We start from the raw sequence: 17751 nt of genomic DNA, 5'->3' as shown, positions 1-17751 counted from the left end.
GCAATTCAGGACTTCAGGGACCTACAACTCCCAGGGTCCCTGTGGGTTTGCTTTCTCTCAGAGCTCTGCTACATGTTTTGGAGCTTCCTCTATTGTTCCACTCAATATAAAAACAATGGTGGAGGAGTGGCCTAGTGGTTAGGGTGGTGGACTTTGGTCCTGGGGAACTGAGGAACTGAGTTCGATTCCCGGCACAGGCAGCGCCTTGTGACTCTGGGCAAGTCACTTAACCCTCCATTGCCCCATGTAAGCTGCATTGAGCCTGCCTTGAGTGGGAAAGCGCAGGGTACAAATGTAACAAAAATAAAATAGATACTATTGGAGATTCTACATGGAATGTTGCTACTATTGGACATTCTATATTCCACTAGGAACATTCCATGTAGAAGGCTGCGCAGGTTTCTGTGAGTCTGACGTCCTGCACGTACATGCAGGACGTCAGACTCACAGAAGCAGAAGCCTGCGCGGCCACATTGGTGATCTGCAAGGGCCGACTTCTACATGGAATGTTGCTAGTGGAATAGCAACATTCCATGTAGAATCTCAAATAGTAGCAACAGTGGAGGAGTGGCCTAGTGGTTAGGGTGGTGGACTTTGGTCCTGAGGAACTGAGTTTGATTCCCGGCACAGGCAGCTCCTTGTGACTCTGGGCAAGTCACTTAACCCTCCATTGCCTGCAGCATTGAGCCTGCCATGAGTGGGAACGCGCCGGGTACAAATGTAACAAAAATAAAATAAAATACCCACAACATGTATCAGTTTAATTTTATGCATAATTCTGTACAATTGCTCAATGTTCAAGCGGCAGTGTTACTACAAGAACCAGCTTTATCTCAATTAGGTGTTTTAACTGCAGATGTTTCAAATTGAACTGATGTGTTGAATTTATATAAGCATACTGTAAGACTTGAATTACATCGGGCCAGTTTAATCGAATATTGTGGAGAGAAGGAAGTACCTAGAGGATTGCAGTTTAATAAAGTACCAAGATTATTTTTGGATAATGAACAATTTCTACAGACATGGAATGCAATACTCAATAATTGTTCTTTGATGTGGTTATTAATTGAAACTTCTAAAGATAGTAATGAAGTTATTAAGTAACAAATTGAACAAGTATCTTATGTGAGGAACAATGAAGGTTATGAGCAGCATCTAGCTGATGTAATGAAGAATAAACTTAAGAACCTAAAGGGAGTAAATATCCCTGTATGTAGGTAGTCCTCAGATATTTGGGGAGGCTAAAGTGGGGAGGGGCTAGGCTGTGGCAATATGAGATGTGACTGTCCAAGTTAAAATTCTTGGGGTGTGACACATTCGGTCCTATGTCAGCATTAAAGATGCTGGACTTGGGAGCTAGGGCTGACTGGAAACCAAGTGTTGAACTGTCTCCTTATAATTCCAGAATTCTTCAAATATTGCTTTGTTTATATGTTGTATTATTTTGGTTCATTACTTTGATTTTTTTTGGCACATAACTCCCTTGAGTGTGTTCAGTGTGTATAATACCATCAGTAAGAGTTACTAGGTGTGGGGGAAGGTAGTTGTGTTCAAAAGTGCCTCACTGAAACTACAAAGTAGTAAATTTAAAATGAATCTGAGAAAATATTTCTTCATTCAATGTGTAATTATACTCTGGAATTCGTTACCAGAGAATGTAGTAAAAGCAGCAAGCTTAGCGGGGTTTAAAAAAGGCTTGGACAGCTTCCTAAAGGAAAAGTCTATAGACCATTATTAAAATGGACTTGGAGAAAATCCACTGCTTATTTCTAGACTAAGCAGCATAAAATGTATTGCACTGTTTTGGGATCTTGCCAGGTACTTGTGAACTGGATTCACCACTGTTGGAAGCAGGATGATGGACTTGATGGACCTTCGGTCTGTCCCTGTATGGCAATACTTATGTAGAAAGAATCACTGTTGGCTAAACTGATAAGAGGGAATGGAAAATGTATTTATATTCATGTAATATACCTCCGTTCACAGGACAAATCCCTCCTCTCAGTACCCTTCTCCACCACCGCCAACTCCAGGCTCCGCCCATTCTGCCTTGCCTCACCCTGCTTGGAACAACCTTCCTGAGCCCTTACGCCAAGCTCCCTCCCTGCCCATCTTCAAGTCTTTGCTTAAAGCCCACCTCTTCAATGCTGCGTTCGGCACCTAACTCTTACTGTTCAGGAAATCCAGACTGCCCCAATTTGACTGCCCCTAACGGACTGACTGTTCACTTGTCTTTTAGATTGTAAGCTCTTTGAGCAGGGACTGTCCCTCTATGTTAAATTGTACAGCGCTGCGTAACCCTAGTAGCGCTTTAGAAATGTTAAATAGTAGTAGTAGTAGTAGTAGGTCACCTTCACAGTAAGAAGAAATGGACAGAGATTTAATTGAGGACATTCACAAGATAGCTAAGAAAGGGGAAATACTACTGATAAGTGATTTTAATATGCAAGACATCATGTAATATGTGAGATATGGTTTTTGGGAATCTGAAATGAATTTTGTATTGCCAAAAGTATCGGTTATTTTGACTTTGTAAAAGAGAGGCATAGATAGCTCAAAGTTTCTCCCCATCAGGAAGAATCCAGAGAAATGCGGAAATAGTATATCAGCCTAGGGAAGCTCTGATGATGCCAACAAACAGCTGCTCTCAGATAAGAAGAAGCATGTGCCACAAGACTTGAAAGCCAAATGGGCACCCCAGCGAAGAAACCCCCAAGTAGACCCAAGGTCGTCCTTCACAGGGCAAGCCAGGTGAAGATGCAAAAACCATCAATATGCTGTACCTGCACCCCAAGGAAAACATGCCCTAAGAGATAGCCAGAGAAGTCAGAAGACCAAAAGCTCTTCACAACCAGGAGGGTAAAAAAGTTAAATGCCCATGTTATCTCACACCCAGCATACAGACACAGGCTCGAAACAAAAGAGGGACCCGAATGGGAACTCTAGACAACCAACCACTGTGGGCGCTCCAGAAGGCCCCATGTGACACAGAGAAGAAAAAGAACGTAGTGGATCCTATGGAGAGAAAATCCCTGCCAAGAGGGCGCTGCTCGCAATACTCAGAGATGCAGTCATGTTGGATATGTTGCCCCACACCTAACCCCCTACACCGAGAAGGGATGAGTTTGTACCAAAGTGTGAAGACGGAGCCAAGCTCCATAGGCAGGGACTGAGGTGTGCTCTATATGCAGAAAAGTAGTTGCCGCCAAAAAGTAAGGCTGGAGACGTGGAGCTGCTCCCCATAAGCATAGGCCAAGGAGCCTGCTAGAGGTAGCGATAGAGACACGCTGTCCAGGCAGAGATGAAGCTGCACTCAATCTGCAGAGATGGAGGGCTCTCAACATGCAGACATGGAGTTGCACCCAACAGACAAAAGTGGAGCTTCATTCTACCAGCAGCCATGGAGGCATGCACAACCTGCAGATATGGTGCTGCACACAAACTGCAGACATGGAGGTGCAACAACCCTGCAGCCTTGGAGGTATGCACCCCATGGAGAACCGGAGCTGTGCACAACCTGCAGATATGGAGGTGCGCAGAACAGACAGACCTGGAGATGTGCCCAACATGCAAAAATGGAGCTGCACTCAACATCTAGAGATAAATCTGTGCTCAATAACTAGAAAAGAAGATGTGCTCAACACACAGAGATGGAGTTGTGCTCAACACACAGAGATGGAGTTGTGCTCAACAAACAGAGATGGAGCTATGCTGAACACACGGAGATGGAGCTATGCTCAACCCAGAGATGGAGCTGCTATCAACTTGCAGGATGTAGCTGCGCTCAACCCGCAGAGTTGCAGCTGTACTCAACCCGCAGAGATGGAGACGCACAGACCATGCCACTACAAAACGGCACGCAACATGCAGGGATGGAGCTGCATGCAGCAGGTATATAAGGAGCTGCACTACAAATGTAGAAATGGAGATGCTCTGAATTGTCTGAGAGGGATGGAGGTCAAATCTGCAGAGCCGGAGTTATGTTCATTCTACAGAAATGGAGCTCCACAGAACCATATAACTAGAGCGGTGCTGAATCTGTTAAGATGGAGCTAAGCACACCCTGATGATACGGCTCTGTGCTCACTATGCAGAAATAGAGCTGTGCTTACTCCACAGAGGTGCAGCAGCACTCAGTCCATACCGATGGAAGTGTGGGCATTCTGTGCCCATACCGCAGTGATGGATCTGCCTTACTAATCTTTGAACTTTTATATGAATACTGGTAAGATTCACACTACAATTATGCTGGTTTTCAGAATTTTTTTTACAGGTGACAGTTATTTTCCCCTGATGAAGCCTTGGTGAAATGGGTGCCTGTTGGGATTCTTATTATTGCTAAGATAAGTGTCATCAGTTTATCCATTGTGTCATTGCTGTTTTGTATACACTACCCAAAATTCACAAGCTCTGTGCTTTGGTGATTTAAAGATTGGGATAAAAGACAAATTGTAGGTTTATTGATAAAGACAGTTTGAATTAAAAAAGCAAATGTTATTTATTACCTAGTTTCCTTGGAGGGGCATAATTGAACGCGAACCCCCATCTCCATGGGCGTCTATGTCCGAAAACGGGTACGTGAAGAAGCGGGACAGACCGTATTTAAAAAAAAATGGGCGTCCATCTTTTGTTTTGAAAATACGGTTTGAACAGACCAAATGCCCATGGATTTGGTCCTTTCTGAGCTGGGTGGTTTGTTTTTTTTGCGCAATGGAAACTAAAAATGCCCGGCTCAAAAACGTCCCAATCCAAGCCATTTGGTCGTGGGAGGGGCCAGGATTCGTAGTACACTCGCCCCCCTGACATGCCAGGACACCAACTGGACACCCTAGAGGTCAGTGCGGTGGACTTCAGACAATGCTCCCACATGCATAGGTCCCTTACCACGGGTGCTGAGACCCCAACCCCCCTCCCCCAAAACCCACTACCCACAAATGTACAACACTACCATAGCTCTTAGGGGTGAAGGGGGCACCTACATGTGGGTACAGTGGATTTTGGAGGCCTCCCATTTACCAGCACAAGTGTTACAGGTAGGGGGGTGGGCCTGGGTCTGCCTGCCTGAAGTGCACTGCGGTACCCACTAAAAGTGTTCCAGGGACCTGCATACACGCAGGCCTCTAGGACTTGTTGCTGCTGTATAACCTTGGCACACCAGTTGACACCTGAAGACTAATGTCTCCGAAAACGTCCTTTATTGGAATAAGCACGTTTACTCACAGTTAACTGCAGATCAGAGGTTGTGCCCCACTGGCAAAGAGTCTCCCTGGTACTGAGAATAGCAGTAGGTCCCAGCTGGCAGAATGGTGTACAATGGCCTCTTTCAGCAACATTCAAGGTAAGAACTAAGTGCTGTAACGTGGCTAACACATGACCGGGATCTAAAACTGGCTTACAAAAATGGCCACTACCTCATGGACTACCGGAAACACAACAGGGCACATTCTGACCCAGTAAGCAGAGGGAAAAGCACCATGGGAGTAGAGCCTACCAACTACCAACATCATGAGCATGTAACACAAGCTAGTGGAATCACGGAGCCCAATACCCTACACCCACCACAATGCATTGCTGATGTGACTCTGCAGTGCCCTTAACAGAAAAGGTGTCACACTCACCCAAGAGCCACATCAGAACCAGGGAAAGGCTGTCACAGGATAGAACACATTCTGCTGTCATGGAGGTGGGTACGGAATTTGAGGCTGGCATACAGACCTGCAAAAAAAGTTTGTAAAGTGGGTTTCTTTTGGTGGGAGGGGGTTAGTGACCACTGGGGGAGTCAGGGCAGATGATCCCCGATTCCCTCCAGTGGTCATCTCGTCAGTTGGGGCACTTTTTGGGGACTTGTTCGTGAAAAAAAGGGTAAAAAAAGGTGACCCAAAATCGTGGTAAAAACGCCTTTTTTTTTTCGATTATCACCTAAAGACGCCCATCTCTGCTCAGCCGATAACCACGCCCCAGTCCCGCCTTCACCACGCCTCCGACACGCCCCCATCAACTTTATTCGTTCCAGCGATGGAGTGTAGTTGAAGACGCCCAAAATCGGCTTTCGATTATACCGATTTGGGCACCCGCGAGAGAAAGACGTACATCTCCCGATTTAGGTCGGAATATAGGCGTTTTTCTCTTTCGATTATAAGCAGGATAGTGTAAAACCCTTTTCCCCATAATGTCAAACTTTTACTTTCTGCCGGAGGTAGTAGAAACGTAACCATCATAGCCTCAACATTAACAGATTGCCTTTAAAAGGCATAGCAGGGCCTAGTTCAGTCCTCTTTCACCTCCACCCTTATCATATATTTTCATTTATAGTCTTAATTTATGGTCAAGTATTCTAAATAAGAGTTTTCATTACATTTCATTACTTGCTAAGAAGCAAACAATAAATAAATAAATAACAAAATATACCATATAATCTTAGGCTCATTATATTAGTCTAATATCCCTAGTACCTTAAAACGTTTTCATTAATTAAACAACTCAATAATACTAAGATGTAGACAGCAGTCCAGCTGCGAGAGGGGTGCTATCCTGTCTTTTGTATTGAGGGTCACATGTATGACTATCTCCCAATTGGCAAGAGGTTATATGTGTGTGCTCAATGCAAAGAGCTCCTAGCTCTCAGAGAATGAGTCCTTTCTCTTGAGGCTAGAGTAGCAGACTTGGAGGAGCTGAAAGAGACGGAGAGGTACATACAGGAGGCATACAGGGACACTGTAGAGAAGTCCCACTTCCAGCCTGGCAGCCCATGTACTGCCTTGGAGAAGGGAGGTCTCCTAAAAGGAGAGCATCACCCTGGTGACGTAGGAAGTAATCCTGTAGCTAGGACCTGCCCAACAGGGGATGCAATATCTTCTCACAATGAGGATGTGTCTCCAGGGGCTTCTGCCCAGGAGGGAAGGGTTAGGTCAGCTGTTGCAGTTGATGATTTGATTATTAGGCATGTAGATAGTTGGTGGGTGTGAGGATAACCTAGTCACTTCCCTGCCTCATGTGAAGGTGGGTACCAATGTCATAGGAAAATGTAGGAGGGAGGATCTGGAAGCTAATTTTAGGCTTTTAGGTAGAAAGATGAAATCCAGATCCTCCATGGTAGCTTTTTTGGAAATGGTCCCCATTCCATGCACAGGACCCAAGAGGCAGACAGAACTCCAAAGTCTCAATACATGGATTGGATGATGGTGCAGGGATGAGGGAGTTACATTTGTTAGGAAGTGGGCAATGTTCTTGGAAAGGTGGAGCCTTTTCTGATGGGAAGGACTCCACCTTAACTGGGATGGAACCAGGCTGCTGGAACAAACATTTAAAAATGTTAGTGTCTGGGTTAGTATATCTGGGTTTAAAAAAGGTTCAGACAAGTTCCTGGAGGAAAATTCCATAGTCTGCTGTTAAGCTAGCCATGAGGATAGCCACTGCTTGTCCCTGGGATCAATAGCATGAATCTTGCTACTATTTGGGATTCTGTCAGGTACTTATGACCTGAATTGGCCACTGTTGGAAGTAGGATATTGGGCTCAATGGACTATTGGTCTGACCCAGTATGGCTATTGTTATGCTTTTATGTTTTAAAATAAAATGGAAGGGAGGGGAAGCCAACAGTCACCCAGGAGCACATGAATCAGTGTGGAGTATCCTTGAAGGATACCATTGAAACAAGATATTTAGTGAATTCCAATACAGACGTTTCAACAATGATGAATGGAAGCCAGGAGTGTTGAATGGGAGAGCAGAGTACAGGATGCAAATTATCCCTGTCAACTTTTAAGCAGCTTGTAGATGCAAGGAAAAACACAATTTGAAGTGTCTGTATACAAATGTTAGAAGCCTAAAAAATAAGATGGGAGAGTGAGAGTATATAGCACTAAATGAAGAGGCAGATATAATAGGCATCTCAGAGACCTGATGGAAGGAAGACAATCAAAGGGAAACTGTGTTATCAGGGTACAAATTATATTGCAATGACAGAATGGATCAAGTTGGGGGAGGGGGTTTGAGGTATATGTTAAAGAGGGAATTGAGTCAAACAAAATAAACATTCTCCATGAAACAGAGAGCAGTGTGGAATCCTTATGGATAGAAATTCCATGTGTGAAGGGAAGGAGTATTCTGGTAGGGCTGTAGTACCATCCACCAGGACAGAACAGACAGATGAAGACCTGTTTACAGAAATTAGGGAAGCTGGCAAATTGGGCAACAGTATAATAATGGGTGATTTCAATTACCCCAATATTGACTGGATAAAGCATGGAATGCTAGTGAGATAAAATTCTTAAATGTAAAGTGCTCTGTTTGGTGTTCAAGTTTCTGGATGGTACTTGATTGGAAGATCAATCTCAGTTTGTGAATTTGCTAAAATTCAGAACTAACTCTAGGAAATGCAGTTATCTTAAGGTTGCTTTTCCATCCTATAAGGGTAAATGATTTAAAGCAGCTTTTTCTAAATCTTTTTTCTTTACAGCAGTTCACTACTGGAACAATCTTATGTTTGATAAGAAGTTATCTTTTATTTCGAAAAGTTTGGAAGACTTATGTGTATACTAGGCCTCAGGGGCTCTAAATTTTTATTTAGTATTATAATTGTGTGTTTTCTATGTAATTCCTGGTTAATCTGTATCAGCTTCTTATTTCTGATTTGAATGTAATTCGCCTTGAATCTTACTTTAAGAGATTTGGTGAGAGATAAATTCTAGTTTAAATAACATAACATATAATACATGACTGCTTCTTGGAGCAACTGGTCCAGGAACCAACAAAAGAGGGAGCTATTTTAGATCTAGTCCTACTGGAAGTACAAGAGGTAATGGTGTTGGTCTTCTGGGAAATGGTGATCATAACATGATCAAATTTGAGCTGATATCTGAAGTCACCAAGGAAATCTACTGTGGCAGCATTTAATTTTCGAATGGGTGAATATGAAAAAATGAGGAAAATGGTTAAAAAGAAGCTAAAGGGATCAGCGGCAAAGGTTAGGACTTTAAATCTAACATGGACGTTGTTTAAAAATACCACATTGGAAGTCCAGATAAGATGTATTCCACATATTAACAAAGGTGTAAAAAAAAAAAGCAAATGACAGCCAGCATGGTTAAAAAGTGACGTGAAAGAGGCTATTAGAGCCAACAGAACATCCTTCAAAGAAAGGAAAAAAGATCCAAATCAAAACAAGAAGAAGGAACATAAGCGCTGGCAAGTTCGATGCAAAGCATGGATAAAGAAGGCTAAAAGAGAATATGAAGAGAAACTTGCCACACACAAAAAACTCTGACTAACTTTTATTTCAGATACATCAGAAGCAGAAAACCTGTGAGGGCATCCATGGGATCATTAGATCATCAAGGAATAAAAGGGGCACTCTGGAATAAAAAGACCATAGCGGAGAGATTGAATGAATTCTTTGCTTTAGTCTTTACGAAAGAAGATATAAGAGATCTACCTATACCAGAAATGGTTTTCAAGGGTGGTGATGCAGAGGAAATGAAATTATATTAAGCTATAAGTGAAAAAGGACCAGAGCTAGCCAGAATGGGAAATAGGGCCAGCCTGTGTCTGAGAGAAGGTGCCTTGTGAAGCTAAGCTGCACAAGACTGTGCATGTAAGATGGTATGCACACACTGCAAAGCACAGAGAGGACAAAACAACCTTGTGAGTTCCTTCTGTGTGAGGGGAAAGAGAGACTGCATTGCAGTCCTCTGCCTGTACTATATCTAGATAGGGATACTACTGTTATTTTATTTCATTGTAGCAAGGGTTTTGGGTGTCACCTAGGCTGGGTTCTATATAAAGCGTGGTGAGTAGAGCATGTTAAATTGTTTAATGAGCTAATTAGTCATAATTGGCCAATAACAACCAATTATCATCACTAATTGGAATTTATGTGCGCTTCTTTTTAGACATATTCTAAGAACATAAGAATAGCCATGCTGGGTTAGACCAATGGTCCATCTAGCCCAGTATCCTGCTTCCAACAGTGGCCAATCCAGGTCACAAGTACCTGGCAGAAATCCAGTTGGAAGCAACATCCCATGCTACTAATCCCAGGGCAAGCAATGGTTTCCCCCATGTCCATCTCAATAATAGACTATGAATTTTTCCTCCAAGAACTTGTCCAACCCTTTTTTAAACCCAGATATGCTAAAAAGAGGCATGCATAAATTCCCACGTGCAAAGGGGGAATGGCCATGGGAAGAGTGTAGGCATGTCAGGGGCATCAATCGAATTTACATGCTTTGTTATAGAATTAAGGGGCACACACGCTAATGAGAACATTAGTGCATGACCTGCACAACAAAAGTGGGAAAGCCATCAAAAAGTGCAGCATAAAATTTTCACCTATTCTGCAATAAAATCCCATGGTAAAATGCATTAACTGCAAATTTTAGTGCACCTTAGAAAAAGGCCCCTAAATCTACAAAAAGAAATCTATAACAGCAAGATATTCAAATAATACTTAGCATTCATTCAACAAAGATTGGGAAGGGCACAAAAGGGAAATGCAAAAAGAAATTATACAATTTTTATATCAAACAATACAACAAAAAGAAGCAGTTTAAACATGTCAGCTTAACTCCGAAAAGAAAAATGTGAAGTCTAACCGTTACCAGAGGCTTCAGCGACTAGAACAGTTATATCTCTCTTGCCATTAATGAGAGCAGACAAGTGTGCTGGCACAAAAAATATATACTTAACTGATCTATATTTAATTATATATTTACAAGGATACTTCAGAAAAAAAGAGAGCTCCTAACTAGAGCACTCATAGTCTTAATAAAAGAAAACACTTCCTCTGCTTCTGTGTCTCGTTGGTTGTCAGGAAAAATCCTGACTATATTACCCAAGAATGAAATAGCACAACATTTCAATAACATAGGAAGTAACCAATCTCAATCAGCAGTCGTGCCTATATATCACAGGCAATGCAGCAAAAGACACCACCTATATTTCAAATGACTCCAACAAAGAGGCAACATTCAAACAATCCATCTGTATTCCACTTTCCTTCTGAGCTCTAGAAACTTCTTTTTTTGCCTTGCGGTAAATAGAAACTTGGAGAAAAGAGGAATAGACGCTTCTGGAATCTGAAGAACCTCTGGTATATACTGTTTAAACAAATACTCGGTGCAACCAAAGGCAGTTTAGGAAAATTGATCAAATGGAGGTTACAATCAGGCTTATTTTCGAAAGAGAAGGGCGCCCATCTTCCGACACAAATCAGGAGATGGGCGTCCTTCTCTCAGGGTCGCCCAAATCGGCATAATTGAAAGCCGATTTTGGGCGTCCCCAACTGCTTCCCATCGCGGGGATGATCAAAGTTCCCGGGGGCGTGCCAGAGGCGTAGCAAAGGCGGGACTGGGGCGTGCCTAACAGATGGGCGTCCTCAAGCGATAATGGAAAAAAGAAGGGCAATCTTGATGCACACTTGGCCGACTTTACTTGGTCCTTTTTTTTTTTTACGACCAAGCCACAAAAATGTGCCCTAAATGACCAGATGGCCACTGGAGGGAATTGGGGATGACCTCCCATGACTCCCCCAGTGGTCACTAACCACCTTCCACCCCGAAAAAAAACAACTTTAAAAACTTTTTTTTTAGAGTATGGGTGAAGGATGTCCTTTGCTATGCCTCTGTCCCTGTGACGGCAGTTGAGGATGTTTTTGTGAGAAGGACATCCATGCCTTTACTATGCCTCTGACACCCCCTTTATTTATTTGGGGTTTGGATCACAAGTAGCAGCAGTGGGATTTGAACTGGCCACCTCTGGAATGCAAGACCAGTGTTCTCACCACTAGGCCACTCCACCACTCCTCCACTCCATTGAAATCTGGCTGTCCCTGTGAGGGGGGCACTATGCAGGTCCCTGGGGGGGGGAGGTATGTGTGTGTCAGCGGACGCATAATGAAGGCGTGGACATCATTCTTTCAAACATATTGGACGTCCTCAACTGCCCCCCTCAACTACTACTACTTACTACTACTTATCATTTCTAAAGCGCTACTAGATGTATGCAGCGCTTTAGAAACTACCCCACCACCACCACAGGACCGGCCAAATTTCAAGTTACATGTTGAACTGATACTATTCTATAACTTCGCGTGCAACTTTGCAAGCTACACATACATTTGGGTGCACAAGTTTATAGAATTATGAGGTAAATGTTTATGTTTCTAAAATAGCAAACATAATATCCTCAGAATCTGTTACATTCAAATGCTGGTCCTGTAATCAATACCCCGGAGATTTACCACATATGCTATTTTACTGTTCTAATATTCACCTGTTTTGGGAAGGAATTTGGAACAAAACCCTAGAAATCATCCCTATTGAACATCTCAAATTCATCTCCTACAACAAAGCTGTCTTCAGATCTTCAAGTCCTGATATCATTTGATAGTCTTCCTTCTGACAGCACTAAATTAAATACTTTTGAATGGTGGTAACACGTACGTGCAATTCGTAAATTTGAAGCTGTTAATGCTATTCACATTCGTAATATTTTCCATTCTCAAAAAGTTAGATAACTATTGCAATAAGTCAGATGTCAATACTACTTATCTTAATACTGAATCAGCGTTGTTACAAGTTTACTATTTTGTATGTTTACATTTTGTAAATGCATATGTTTTTTCAAGTTCTGTATGTCTTTTATAACAGAAAATCAATAAGATCTTTAAAAAAATAGCAAAAATAAACATTTATGATTAGCCACATAAACATTGGTTGCTATCCCACATAGTAACATAGTAACATAGTAGATGACGGCAGAAAAAGACCTGCACGGTCCATCCAGTCTGCCCAAGAAGATAAATTCATATGTGCTACTTTTTATTTGTACTGTCCTCTTCAGTGCACAGACCGTATAAGTCTGGCCAGCCCTATCCCCGCCTCCCAATCACCAACCCCGCCTCCCAACCACCAGCTCTGGCACAGACCGTATAAGTCTGCCCAGCACTATCCCCGCCTCCCAACCATATATAAATGTTTATGTTGTCTGTTTTGACCTGTTGATATTTTTATTTACGTATTCATGATTCTAAAATGGATATTCAGGTCACATATAATCAGCACATAAACATCTATTTCCCCATGTATTTTACAAGTTCTATGTCAGCAGATCCTGTCCTAAAATAGGGAAAGGGATGGGATTTGATATACCGCCTTTCTGTGGTTACAAAGTGATTTACATTTTATATACAGGTACTTATTTTGTACCTAGGGCAATGGGGGGGGGGGGGGGGGGGGGGGTTAAGTGACTTACCCAGAGTCACAAGCAGCTGCAGAGGGAATTGAACCAGTTCACCAGGATCAAAGCCTGCTGCACTAACCACTAGGCTATTCCAACCTGAACATCTCCTTTTTGATTTGAATGTCTTTTCTAAAATGCCACTCTTTATATGCTAGCTTTCATGGAAAAAGCATAAAGGAAGCAATAAATGAAATTCTATTTTAAAATGCTTTGAAAGGGGTATACTTACACAGCTGCCTCTCGTTTTGAAAACTCTTTGATATCCATCTGCACTTGATTCTTAGCATCTTTATCATTGATCAAATGAATTCTACATTTAAAAAAAAAGGCATGTGAGGCAGAAAATGATACTTAAAATTCATCTTAAGCAGAGATATAGGTATGTGCCCATCTAGAACAATTACTACCAATAGCAATTGTAACTATTGATCTTCTAAAAGGTACTAGATGACTATTTATCCACAACTTTATATACCTAGATGTATGTACATCTACAGTAGATATACAAAAACTCCCTACTCCAGTAAAAGTTGCTAAAAATTGCAAGCACAAATTTGTGCAAAATAACAAGGTCGTTAGTGCCAATAACTTGCGTTTTAACAAGCAAATATTTGCACTAATTAAATTTAATTGGTATATGCGCACATAAATTTAGATGTGAAATCTGTGTAAATGGTCACACCTAAAGTTAGTTATGATTCCCGAGCATAAGTGCTATTCTATAAACCACTTCTAACTTTAAGTGCAGCTTTTAGAATAGAGCTTTTTTCAGCACCACATATAGAATTTACCCAAAAATGTATCTTTATAAATCTACTTGTAAAAAAGGCCCGTTTCTGACACAAATGAAACGGGCGCTAGCAAGGTTTTCTTCGGCTCCCCTGCAGCCACCCATGCCAAGCGACCCTCCTCTCACCCTGCCCCCCCTCCAGCCACCCATGTCCAGCGACCCTCCTCTGGACATGGATCAGCTGTGAGGCATGTTTTTCCCCGGTTTCTGAAGTTGACATCATAATGGCTACGGTGAAGTCAGCCTGATCTACGGAGCCTAGCAGACCAACTCGGAAGGAGCCACGGTCCCAGGCAGCAAGACAGAACGTTGGAGGTGAGAATTCACTCAAAAATGTATCTTTATAAATCTATATGTTGATACTAGTACTACATGGAAAAAAATTCAGAAATATTAAATAAAAGAGACACAGTTATTTATTAATATCATGATGCTGAACAGGATGAACAGTTCCCTTACAAAGGAGACAAAACTACAGACCAGTAACTTGGCTGCCTACAATCTACAAGCTCATCACTGCAACAGATGCAGATAGAATATACAAACAAGATCCAAGATGGCCGCACTCATCTGACATGCTGCTAGTGCTCTGAGGTTTCTTCTTGCTTTTCTCTCTACTATGCCAAAGTGACAGGCAGACCTGCTGCCAGAGCCTCCCAATGTGTTGTTGCCCCTTCTGCTGGTCCGATGGATACTTTTCTTCAGATGCAGGGGTTACTATATAGGTCAGAAGGCAGCCTGCTTGAAATGCCTGGGCAGAGGGGAGCCTGCATGTCTCTTGGGCTTGATACCACACTCAGCCCAGAGCACAGAGCCCCTCCTCTCCAGCTGAACAGCAGTAGTTCACCATTGCTGAGACCATCAGCATGTCAACCAGGAAGTGTAGTAGACGCTGTTTTGTGTGAGGCTCCTGTTCATCCAGCAGCTGCGACAGAGGTGGCAGTTTTAACATCTTTAACCGCTTCAGGAGAGATGGTACCGGCATCAACTTCTATCGGGGAGGATTCAAGAACCATTTGAAAAGTGACCGAGGGAGTTTCTTCCGTTTTACAGGTACGATACCACAAATTGCTTCTTTTCAATTGGTGAAGCCATCTGAGGTTACGTTGGACAATGTCTGGACACTAATTGCGGATTTGGATAAGGCTTTGTACCCCCAAATCTCACTTTTGGAAAAGAGAGTATCTGAGGCTGAATTAAAGGCGGAAAAGAATGTGATGGATCTAAAAACATTGTCTAGTCAAGTTTAAGTAGGAAAAAGATTTTGATATGACTCAGAAGGTCCAAGTGGCCCTGATTTAAAGATCTTGGAAACCTGAGGAAAAAATCAGAGTCTTTTGAGAATTATATTTGGTCTAATAACCTGTGTTTTCTAAATTTTCCTCGGATAGAAACTGTGACATCTAGAGATATGTTCAGGAGATACCTGAACGAGGTTTTGGGGGTTCCTGAAGAATCTTTACTCCCCCTTTGTCAAATATACTATTTGCCTTCTACTACTTCTGGCAGACGTGATAATGTTGACCAAATTGAGGATCCTCTTGATGTGTCTGCTGTGCTGGAGTTATCAGATGAAGAGCTGGCAACGGCTTCTACAATGGTAGCTACTGTTGTGTTATCTCCTGACAAGAATTAGTTATTAAAAATGTTCTTTAAAAATATAAGGATAAGTCCTTTCTAGGCCTTAAGGTACGAATCTTTCCAGATGTTTCCAGGGACACTCAAAAGAGGCAAAGGCAGTTTTTACTGCTGAAACCAGATGTGATCCAGACTAGTGCCACCTTTCTTCTTAGATATCCCTGTAAATAAGTGATCAGGTACCAATCTACGAAATTCATTTTCTTTGAACTTTCTCATCTTTCGGTCTTCTTAGTGGCAAAGAGTATAGGAGGAGATTCTATATACGGCGTCTAAAAACTGGCATGGAAATCAGTGCCGACTAAGCATATTCTATAAGCGGCACCTACATTTAGGCGCAGTATATAGAATATGCTTAGTTGATATCTCAGCACCTAAAACTATGCACCTCTATTTACACCAACAAAAACGTGGCATAAATCCCAGCACATAGATTTAGGTGCACTAGGCTATATTCTATCATTATGTGTGTAAATTTTGGAATGCCTATGAAAGCCTATGTCCTTGCCCATAACCATGCCCCCTTTTGCCTGCACGTTAGAAGTTAGGTGCACTGCATTACCGAATGCGCTTAGTGAGTTGTGCACATAAATTCTATTTATTGTTAATTAGTGCTCATTATTGCTTAAGAGCTGCAATCAAACGCTGATTAGCTTGTTAAGCCAATTAAGTTATGTGCATTGTTATAGAACACGCTTAGATTTCAGCGTGGATCTCTAGGCAAGCTATATAGAATCCAGGGGATAATGGGTAGTCAGGCAGTTACTCAATAGGCTCTTTAAGGGCCCCTTTTACAAAACTGCGGCAAAAGGGGGCCTACGCTGGCGTCAGAGTGTGTTTTTGATGCGTGCCGAGGCCCCCTTTTAACACAGCAGGTAAAAGGCAGGCCTTTGTTTTTTTAGGACATGGCCTTGTGGCAAGTGCTTCACTTGCCGCTCAGCCATTTCTGGAGGGACCATTTACTGCCACCCATTGCTAACTTGGCAGTAACTGGGCAGTGAGCAGCACTGCCCGATTTCCGCCAGGTACACACCGGCACTACAAAATAAAAATATTTTGTAGCACCGGATATGACGCATGCTGGGGGTGGGAATATCACTGCTTTATAAAAGGACCCCTAAATGAGTAGATGTAACCTTTAGCACTTCAGGTATAATTTCTTTTGAATATTGCTTGTTTGCTCCCTTGTAGATATGTAATCTTGGAACCAAAATTGAGGATTTGAGTGATATTTCTCATTTCTGAGTCAATTGACACAGGTTTGATAGTTTAATATTGCTCTCACTGAAGATCCTACTATATATAAATGAGAGGTGACCGACTCACTCGCAAATGCGCAGTAGAGACTTCCCTCTCTGTCCTGCCCCAGCGTCAAGACGTGATGACGTCAGAGGATGGAACAGAGAGGGAAAGGAACGCTGCGCTGGAGTCGAGCTGACGAGAGGACTCACAGCAGGAGAGAACAAAAGCGGAGGAGTTGATGGACACCATACACATCCTTGCCTAGCAGGTTCAGGGTCCGGTTACAACCTGGCACTTCGCGACCGTCCCAGACTCACTCTCCTGCACATTCACTGCATCAGGAGCGCCGCGGCAGGAGAAGGGGAGAAAGCCCGCTCCCGGCCAGAGCTCCCGGTGCCACCTCCTAGCAGCTCCCGCTCCCACAACAAATGAAGATAACGCAGGGGATCAGACTCGACTGTCCCTGGTACTGTCCCCCTACCACCACCACAACCGAGCCCACAGCCACTGAACCCAGAAAAGTGGAAGCCACCCCCAGCACCATCGGTTACACTATCTTCTTCCATCCTGCCACCCATCACAAGCCCGCCCATGGGAAGAGGAGGTGCATCTTCCGGTAACTGTAGCAACAGACAGGGAAGCTGAAGCTGTCCAATCAGACAACTGTAAGCAACACACCCTAACCAACCACGATGGAAAAGACCACAGATGAACTGTTAGAGAAAATGAAGTGAGGGTGTCAAGGGGCAGAAACCATCAGAGAAGCACTTCTATTAGCCAATTATTCTTTCTGTTAGGAGGGGAGTTGGAGGGTTGGGGAGTTTTCAATGGTTTTGTTTTGG

The 17751-nt window shown here is 42.8% G+C and overlaps 1 protein-coding gene across 1 annotated transcript in view; it reads right to left on the bottom strand.

Moving 5' to 3' along the window:
• Nucleotides 1-17751, bottom strand: part of TTC29 (tetratricopeptide repeat domain 29) — a 321745-nt gene that overhangs the window by 238182 nt on the left and 65812 nt on the right. Inside the window, exon 3 of the mRNA XM_030192694.1 lies at nucleotides 13469-13549. Coding sequence (XP_030048554.1) covers nucleotides 13469-13549 — 81 coding nt within the window. The remainder of the gene's footprint in view (nucleotides 1-13468; nucleotides 13550-17751) is intronic.

The sequence above is a fragment of the Microcaecilia unicolor genome, chromosome 2 (genome assembly GCF_901765095.1).
Source record: "Microcaecilia unicolor chromosome 2, aMicUni1.1, whole genome shotgun sequence".
In the NCBI taxonomy this organism is placed as follows: Eukaryota; Metazoa; Chordata; class Amphibia; order Gymnophiona; family Siphonopidae; genus Microcaecilia; species Microcaecilia unicolor.
Note: the sequence above shows the minus strand (reverse complement) of the source record. Positions and strands in the feature narration are given on the sequence as shown.